This window comes from Cariama cristata, unplaced genomic scaffold, assembly GCF_000690535.1.
Source record: "Cariama cristata isolate BGI_N322 unplaced genomic scaffold, ASM69053v1 scaffold6324, whole genome shotgun sequence".
NCBI classification, from domain to species: domain Eukaryota; kingdom Metazoa; phylum Chordata; class Aves; order Cariamiformes; family Cariamidae; genus Cariama; species Cariama cristata.
The window spans coordinates 33,559-43,600 of record NW_009613408.1 but is presented as its reverse complement, the minus strand read 5'-3'; the positions used below and the strand labels follow the sequence as shown (position 1 = coordinate 43,600).

The window sequence follows — 10,042 nt, the reverse complement described above, 5'->3', positions numbered from 1 at the left end:
TGCTGAGGAAGCAATAAAGGCAAAAACAGGAGCATCTTGACTTTAAAAGCAGACTGTTATTCAGAAACACCATTTATCGATCAAATTCAGTGTGATGCAGCAGGTAGGATTCTAAATTACTTTTAAAAAAGGCATTAAAATTTTATAAAGCTATTAGTACACATGTAGCCACACAAACTCAGTCACTGTAGAAACCTATCTCAGACCGCAGGGAACATCACCGAGGCTGCCAAAAGGCTATGGCCTTCTGAGCTAGGATTTAATAAGGGAACTGGGTTCTCTTACCACTAATAATAAGTTGTTTGAGCAATAATAATTTCATTGCTGGTCATTTTTGTGAAGGTGCTCATGTGTCTATATTTTATCCAAGATCCCTTCGGGCCTTTTCATTCCCAGCATGGCTGTTGGAGCCATGGCTGGGAGGATGGTTGGGATCGGAGTAGAGCAGCTGGCATATCACCATCATGACTGGATCATCTTCAGGAACTGGTGCAGACCTGGGGCAGACTGCGTCACGCCAGGACTTTATGCTATGGTGGGAGCGGCAGCTTGCTTGGGTACAGTATCTGCTGATCATTGCTTCGTGCATTGAGAACACTGATACTTGGGGACCTACAAATTGTTTCAGAGGACTCTGTGTTTGTGTTTGGTGCTATGTTGGCATTTCTGGATGTAATAGACATGATGGGTTAAAGTATGGGCAGTTTCCTCAAATGATCTCTCCAGTAATCCGCCAGGTAGTCAACAAAAGAGACGCCTGCAGTCACCAATACCTACTCCTTGTAATCTGCCAAAAAGCACACAGAAGGAAAGAAAAAAATTAAAGTTAGGCTACAGGTTTCCAAGAAGGAGGAGTTTTTGCCTTTTTTTTTCCCTTTTTTTTTTTTTTTTTCCTTTGGATGTAATGAAATCCACTGTAGCTGGACTAAAGCTACTGCCTTGTTTAGACTGTGGTCTCTCTCAGTGCAGGGAACAAACTTGCCAGCTCTGGCCAAATTTTAAGCTACACAGAGGTAAAAATTCTGAGTCTTCTTTCGGCTGTCTGTCACACTATAGTCAACTGGGCTGTCTTTTGGTTTTCATTTTGACCACAGGCCAATATCTGGTTACATTCAATCAATAGGATTTATTGGATGTAACAGGAACGATCTGTTAACTATTAAAGCAAGATCATTGAATAACACCTCACATATAAAATTTCCAGTTCAGGAATGTTACAAGCGTACCAGCTGAACACATTTTTACTTTATCATATCTATCCCCTTCTGTACTTGTATGTTCTACCTCCTTTTGTTGTTGTCGTTGATATCATCATTAGATGATGAAGTAATAGTGGGGAGGCATAACACATGATTAATGTAATTGGGTAGATTTGAAATGAAAGAGGTACTTGGCGAAGAGCTGAACAGTTTCAGTTTGGAAGTCTCTTGTTAGAAAAGTAGGATTATTTGTGCAATCAGTTATAGAGGAAGGAAGGGTGGGATTTGCCTGTCTAAATCTAACATCTGTAATGTAGACACCAACATCTGAGCTAGCTGTGTTGATACACTTCACAGTCAATACAGAAAAATGAGATACTGCAAAGATCAGTCTCATCTGGCAAGAGACATCTAAAACCAAGCAGATGAATTTGGCATCGAAAGTGACTGTTTTTCTCCATCGATTATACAGGCAATCTGGATGACCCCTTTGGATGTGAACACCTTCACCAGTGTAGACATGTTAAAATAACTAACATGAATCTTACTGTCAAAAAGAGGAAAGTGCTTCCTCCTGTCCATAGATGATCTTAATGTTCATGAAAGAAATGACACACAAAAATTTTGCTCCGATATCCCAGTTGATCTGCTAATCAGCAATCATTGCCTCTTCTTTTAAAAGGTCCAAATCAAGGTGCACCGATTTTAGTAGTACGGTGAGAGATACAGCAGTATGGTCACTGCTCATTCTTAAGCCCAAAATCTATCTCACTTAGAGTAAGATGTAGAGCAAGTTTTAAATGATCCTTACTCTGGTATCTCCTTTCAGCTTTTCAGAGTGAGAAGTTTAAGGCATTCCTCCGACGAAAGTCATATCTGGATCATCATGTTAAATAATCAACAATTCAATTTTCCTGCCAGATTAATGCTGCCAGATTAAAAGCATCTTTTAATGACCTGTTTGCTGATTTCTCTCATCTAAAATGGTGCTGTATTTTGAGGCCTAAAAATAGCAGATTTATTACATTTACCTTTTGAACGGAGGCAAAGAAATGTTACCTAATAATTCAGTGATACGTACACACTTGTCTGCAGTTACATGATTATTTTTATCCCTTAATGTAAACTGAAGGAGTAAAGAGCTTGCTTATGAAATTAAAACAGAAAGACTAGATTGAAAAATATAGCCACAACCTGTCTACAGCTGTGTGCCTAGATGGCCTCAAACCAAGTTGTATACAGTTCAAACTGCATGTTACACTGATATCAAAAGCTACGGTTTAAGCCGTAATGTAGCTCTTGCAGTGGCCCTAAAGTATCCTTACGTAGGATTTTGTAACCACATCGTGCCCAAAGATAACACTGAACTTTCTGTTCGGTATGAATGCAATAGGTAAACCAATGTGAAGGCCAGCTCTCAGCGCTCCTACCTGCCCCGGCCACGGTACTTAGCTGATTCGTGGAGTCATTTAGAGGGTTAATGGCAGGATTCAGTTATAGTTTCTCAGGTACCGAGTACAGCTGATTTTTTGGCATGCTTTCTGGTTTGCTAGCTCAGTCTTTTAGCATTCGTTATTTACTTTCCAATGTTAGCATCTTTGGCTTCAGCAAGTTCACTCCATCTTTTTGACGAAACTGCAATAGATGAAAGATCTCTTTCTTCAGTGAAATAAGCCCCAAAATACTTCATCAAGGGCAAATTACTCAGCATGAATCATCTTGTGCCTTTTTGAGTGTAAGACTCAAAAATATAAACTAGTTGCTTAGTATGTATACTTCAAGCACACTGAGGGAAATGTGACTGCTTTCCTTGTTGGCAGGTGGTGTTACCCGAATGACAGTCTCTCTGGTGGTGATTATGTTCGAGCTAACTGGAGGCCTGGAGTACATCGTACCTCTTATGGCTGCGGCTGTCACAAGCAAGTGGGTGGCAGATGCCTTTGGGAAAGAAGGGATCTACGAAGCTCACATTCATCTGAACGGTTACCCATTTCTGGATGTGAAGGACGAATTCACCCACCGAACCCTGGCAACAGACGTCATGAGACCAAGGCGTGGTGAAGCTCCTCTCTCTGTTCTGACGCAGGACAGCATGACAGTGGAGGACGTCGAGACGCTAATCAAGGAGACTGACTACAATGGCTTTCCAGTAGTGGTTTCAAAAGACTCGGAGAGACTTATTGGATTTGCACAGAGACGAGAGCTGATTCTTGCAATAAGTGAGTAAAGTATCAGTGATAGAGTAAGATGATACAAGTGTTATTCACCTTGAAGAACAGATAAGTAAGAACCAAACCTAACTTTTTCGCCAAGTCTGGCTTTTACTAGTTCCTAGGACCCATTGCTGGAAGCTTTTCTACTGTAACATACCACCTGGTAGACTTCTGCGGGCTTGACTTCTGTGGGCTTAATTTTGCTGTCACTCACAACAGTACAATACAATTCTGCTAAAGACAACAGAGATAAACCTGACTTACATGGCCAGAATTTTTCTCTGAACCAAAAGCCACTGCAGTGCTGAGCTTCTTGCAGTCTCCATGGGCTGCCAGCAGCAGCTGAGGCAGTTGGTAACCTTTACCACCCTGTGACAATGTCCAAGTTCCTGTGCTTCTTTCTTTTGCACTATCTTAATTTTTCTCATGTGCAGGCCTTTTGCAGCAGGGGTGGAGGGGAAGCTTTTCCGTGGAGGATGTTGTTTGGTAAAGATGGCTGAGTTTTGTCAAGCATCCAGTGAACAGCTGGCTAGTTACCTGGGAGCCCGATGGTCATTACAGGTTTTGATCCATCAGGTCCTTTCCTGGTTGGCCTAATGGCTAGGTGGGGATTGAAAAGACAAGGTATATTGGATGAAAGCAAGTGTTTCCACCTTCCCTGTACCCAGGGCATCCAGAGCTGCAGAGGTCTGTGAGCCTGGCAAATCAACCCCACAGTCCGCTCCTAGTCCTGGCAGTCCTGAGGTGTTGAGGGCCAACTGGGTGGGCAGGCAGGCTGCTGGCTGGACATGGTTGTCTTCTTACACTTTGCAGGGGAGTGAGATGTCTGGCATATCCAAATCTCCTTGACACGGAATTATTCTTGTCTGCATGGGCCTGTTTCATCCCTCCACTTCAGGCACCTTTAAAAAGCTGTTGTCTCAGATGGAAAGTCCCATATTCTTCAGAAAAGAAAATCCATAAATGGAAAACCAAGGCTATTTTAGAGGGTCACTTTCCTGCTCACTTCTCACAAAGCTAAAATAAAATTTGAAATGACAGTGCTCTTTAAAGCACATGTTTTTTTAATGCATATTTATTTTCATCTCCTCGATGTGAACAGACTCAGTCTAAGTGATTAGATCTAAAATTTATATTCATTTATTTCAGGACACTCAGCTGGTTACTTGATTCCCCTTTTCGCAACCCATAGCAGAAAGTCATCAATGCTGCATCAATACTACATGAAGAAGAAGAAAAGAAATGACAGAGCCCAGTTTTCTCCCCTTAAAATGTAGTGCAGAATTCAGTAAGAAATTATTTTCTCATTTTTTTTCCTTCCGTGGTGTAAGCTGTCATTTCAGTTAGAGAAAATAGTTTTATGAACTGAATTAATTTTGCATTTAGTTATAGCACTGATTTCTCAAAACACAGGAAAGCAGAACAGGCCTTACTGCCAGTTCTATAGCTCCTCTAATTCTACAATTGTAATTTAACTTCCAAGGAGTGTGGGACTTTAACTTTTTCATTAAAAGCCCACTATCACTGGTTGCTCCTTCCTCCCTCCTCCAAAAACAAGCAAAAAAAAGTTATAATCCTCTGTCTACCAATCATCTCAGTATAAGAGGATTTTAAAGTCACCAAGTTGAAGTCCAAGCCTGCCAGCTGAAATACCCCCTTCAAACAACTGATTTTCTCAGAGGGCTAATTTTCCTTTGGTAGTAACAAAAGATGCCTTGTACGGCCAAGCTAGGAAAGTAAAGTTTCACCAAATGTGTAAATGCCAAGAACTGATACCATTTATAGAATAGTTTGTGGTTTATCCTGCTTTTGCTGATTATTTTCAAATGTCTTCTGCATTCCCCTGTGAGAAGTAAAAAAAACCTTAATTAGACTTATTTAGCCTACCTGTGTCTAGCTTTTACGCTGTCTGTGCCATGTTGCGGCTGTAACACTTGCTGCCATCCTAACTTCATAGCCTTCGCATCTCCCTTGCAGGGAGGTATGTCAGTGGGAAAATTGTGTGAAGATGTAGAGCCCTCACTTAAGCACGCTCTAGAAATGCACCCAGTCCCTGTAAAGTGAATGGCAATGCCACTTCCAGTTGTTCAGAAGGACCTTCAGGATTGCATCCTTCCACTGGTCCTTGCTGAGCAGGTAGGCAGCTCAGGTGGGCAGAGTCACCTGCTGGGAATGGGGGTCTACTTTTTTAGATGGCACCTCCTTTACAGTCTTATGGAGGGGAGTATTTGACCCTGTAAAGCTCTTCTTAAATTCGGCCAGCTTCAGAGGCATCATACAAAGGCAGAGTCTTGGCCACAGGACAGGTGGCCTGTACAATGTACTTTTCCCAGTGTGGAGTTGAGAGCGCAACACAGTTAACATAGGCTGTGAACTGCAAACTCCTGCCTGTGAGAGGCCGTTTCACATTCGGGAGAACTAATTCACTCTCTAGCTATGACAAGAGCCTTCTGCATCGATTACTCTGTAAAACTGGACGTTGCCATCCATTTGCTTTGCTCTTTCTGTTAAGCTGCATCTGTTTTTTTCACCCACTGACTGCAAAAATGATCTCTTCTGTTCTACCTTTACTCTAAAACTCCCCCATCCAGTGAGACTGCATACGAAGTCCACCATTCTTCTGATGCCACTGAATTTGCTCAATAGTACTACATCATTCAAATTTCTCCAGAGAGGTATTTGACTTTGAAGAGTGATGTCATGCCTTTGGCTAATCACTGTTGTCCAGGGTCACTGCTGCCTTGGGAACAGCAATGTGGTAACTGAAATGCTTGGGCCTGTTGCTTTGGGTGCAGCTTCGGGAAGGAAATACCTAGCTGTCAAGGGTTGTTATCAAGGGGTGGGAGTTACCTTCAGTTTGATTAATGTTACCTCTCAGCACAGATCATATATCAAAGAGCTATGCAGGCATATTCTCACTTGAAATTAGATGTATGAATCAAAACAAGACGAGACAAAGTTAGCATCGTGCCTATAAACTGCAATAGGGCTTGTAATACATGGGGTGAGAAGGTTGAAAATCATATACTGTACTGATATTAAGTTTGAGCCAGCACCACTTCAGTTCCAGAAATATTACAAGACAATGATCATTAAAGGGAAAAAAGCACAGCTGGAACCTGTTGGAAACCATTAATGTCTACACAGTACAAGGCATAGGAGCAGGTTTCTGCACGTTGATTGATGGCAATAAGCTCCAAGAACATACACATACGCTTTGAGTATGTCTGATTTGCTGTACCTCTCAAGAACAGAAGCAACCTATATTAATCAAAGATAGTATAACCATTTCCAAGAATTCATACAAAAAAGAACCAAAAAAAAAAAAAAAAAAGGAAAGAAGAAAGAGTTAAACCCTCAGAGCCAAACACATGATATGCTTATTCTGGGGAGAGAGAAGTTGTCTATCATTTGGAAATCTGTCTCATATATTGTTCACGCCCTGTACTGTTGAGTAGAAATGAGGCAAACACTACAAAGAAAACAAACTACTTCAATGCTAAGAATTCTTCTTGGAGCATACTTTAAAGTAAAAGACTTACACTGGTTATGTAAACTCCAGATGTAGTGTGAAGTTCACTTCATAGTTTGATCAAAGTGTGAATGATAGCTTTTGAACTTTTGAAAGTGGTCGAATATGTACTGTTGAGAAAAATGTATCAAACTCATTTACTGCTATGTATTGTTCCTCCTTTTACTATTTTCCTTTAAGTAGGATGCTAATTTTTTATGCCCTTTTAAAATATAGATATGCAAACTCTACGTAAGGAATTAAGTGCAAAACCACAAAGTTCACCCTGCATGCCAGAGAGGTGTGTGACAGTCTAGAACAACACCCACACCGCCCCTAGATCCTTGGGATGCGAATTTGTCTCTCCCTAGCTTTGCGGTCGTAAATGCATTAACCATGCCCAGATTTCCCCAAATCCACCAAGAAGTCTGGGAACAAACATACTGCTGCAAGCCAGCTGGACCCATACACAGCTGTTGACTCCACTCCTTCAGGCATACAATAGAAGTTCCTTTTGTGATTCTCACAATGGAGGAAATGACATATAATCATTTGAATTTGACATAAATTGTATTAGGGATGTTTGTGAATGCAATAAGCTACATATTCATTCAGAAAAGCACTATCCCAACCAAGCAAAACTATGTGTTTGTAAAAATATCACCTACATTTGCTTCAAGGGAACAATGTCTCAAGGGAATTCAAGTTTCCTCATTAACCTCAACTTCTGGGACCTCAGTATGTTAAAGACAAAAAGCAACTACTACCTTTGCTTTCCACAGAGGGGTTTTTTGTTTTGTTTTGTTATCAAGCCTACCTCACTGTCCACCTTGATCTTTCTGTTGTACAGAGAATGCAAGACAACGTCAGGATGGAGTGGTGAGCAACTCCATTGTGTACTTCACCGAAGACCCCCCAGAACTGCCACCCAACAGTCCCCATCCACTGAAGCTGCGGCGTATTCTCAACCTGAGCCCTTTCACTGTCACTGACCACACACCAATGGAGACCGTGGTAGATATTTTCCGGAAACTTGGACTCCGGCAGTGTCTTGTCACTCGCAGTGGGTGAGTAGATGCTGAATCAAGTACACTCAGAGAATCTGAGGAGATTTTCTTCAGCTTTAACAAAAACATCATTTTTCCTGTTTAAAGCCAAGTACAGACAGTAGCTAATTAACCAGCACCTCTGACACAGTCAAGTGAGTATTTTGATTTTGTCTGTTTTGTGACTGGAAGAATAAAGGAAGCTCGCCCAGTGTCTCTCCAGAGTAAAAGAAGTCAGACTCAGAACTAAAATGGCACTTGCCGGGTGTCACGTTTCATTCCGTCCTCCCAAACCCTTAGCGTATTGTCGTTTAGATAACGTAAAGATAAATACAAACTAAACTGTTCTGACTCCCACTATCGCTTGGTTTTCAACAGAGGCAGATCTGGCAAACAATATTTGCAAAGAATGTGCCCGTTTCTAGACATGCAGCTAGATTAGATGCTTGTGAAGACTGTGATAAAGATGTCAGTGGAGGAAAATGAATCTGTTCCACTTTCTTTAATGGAAAATGGAAAGGCGTATAAACCAGAAGTCCATAAAAACCAGCCGAAAAAGCGTAGGCAATCATGAAATTAGGAGAGTAAAAAGCTGCACTATGTGCACTAGAAATAACACCTCATAATTCCAATGGGATTTGAGCTATTTTGGGATCATTGCTCATCCCAGGATGTAGTGGTAGGAAGAAACTTTAAAACAGGATAATAAAACCAGAGTCATCATTTTCAAATGTGGAAGATCAAAATCTACTCTTCTGTAAAAAGCATTTTTGTTATTAAAAATATTGCGTATCAGTCGTTACTATCGACGCACTGTCCTCAGCATTAAGAAAATAACCATTATCAGGACACAGATTTAGGTCCTGATTTTAGATGCCTGGATCTGGAAATTTTGATCTTGAGTTCTAGCATTTACATGAAATGAAAGGTGGAAAAACTTTAACAATGACATAGTTTCAAAATTCAGTGTCTCGTGGCCTTCAAGGACTGGAAATAGAAGCCCATGAATACTGAGGCTTAAGAAATTTTTGATTCTTGGGGCCAGACATCCCATAGGCCTCATCTTTCTTGACAGATAAAATTCATTAAGGTTCACAGAAATGAGAAATTATCACTTAAATTTGAAGGAACTATGCTGTTGGGACAGTGAGAGTTTCAGAAAGTCTGTGTTTTAGCTTAGTTTGCGTATTACTGAACTCCATGCCCTAGCTCAGGGCGCTGGTGCCTTGGTTTTGTGCTGTTGGTCCTCTGCGCCCCGAGCCTAAGGAAACTCATTACTTGGTTGCACAATGTGTCCGTAGTTGTAGCTCCTCTCTCAGTCATGTTCCCAACAAAAAGAGGTAATAATCCAAAGTATTTCACCTAATGATCATGGCCAGGGTAGTAAAAATACATGAGGTGAGAATGCTTGTTATAAAAGATAATAATTGGGGAATGGGTGAGATGGACAGTGCTATATGGAAGCACTCACAAAATGTCCCTGCAGCTGAACAGGGAGGAAAAAAAAAAAAAGGTGATATATGAGATGATTGTTGACCTTTCCTTTCCTTTTCTCCTCTAGGAGGCTGCTGGGTATCATAACTAAAAAGGATGTATTAAGACATATGGCTCAAATGGCAAACCAGGACCCTGAATCTATCATGTTTAACTAGACTGGTAAAGGAAGTAACCCCAAAGGAATCCCTTCTAGATTAACACAAAGGCTATGTACGGTGTTTCATTTTGTTTAAAGAGAAAATGTAACGTGTATGAGGAATGGCCCAATATGCCTCTGGCAGAGGAAGTGAATGCAGGATGGCACTTATTTAATGAGGAAGGCCGTTTAGAAGCTCTGAGCAGCTGCAGACATCAAGCTGTGTTTCCTTAATGAGATTCCCAATAGCTCAACTGGAGCATCGGTGGGTGTAAGTGATGTGGTGCTTAGAGACAAAAGGCCAGGAGCACCAGTGGAATGCATCAATGCTCACAGAAACTCATGAGGCAGGTGTGAAGACTCGCAGACACTGTTTATGTATAAGCTGTTAAGAGATATAAAGATTTGTGTTCCAAACTAGACAGTGTGTATGAGTAATG

At 41.2% G+C, this 10,042-nt stretch overlaps 1 protein-coding gene across 2 annotated transcripts in view; it reads left to right on the top strand.

Moving 5' to 3' along the window:
• The window catches only part of CLCN4 (chloride channel, voltage-sensitive 4), a 20,394-nt gene extending 10,773 nt beyond the window's left edge, over positions 1–9,621 (top strand). For both annotated transcript variants that reach the window (XM_009698999.1, XM_009699000.1), the window contains 4 exons: positions 371–557; positions 3,020–3,418; positions 7,774–7,990; positions 9,531–9,621. In XM_009698999.1, the coding sequence (XP_009697301.1) occupies positions 371–557; positions 3,020–3,418; positions 7,774–7,990; positions 9,531–9,621 (894 nt within the window). The remainder of the gene's footprint in view (positions 1–370; positions 558–3,019; positions 3,419–7,773; positions 7,991–9,530) is intronic.
• Positions 9,622–10,042: the final 421 nt, after the last annotated feature.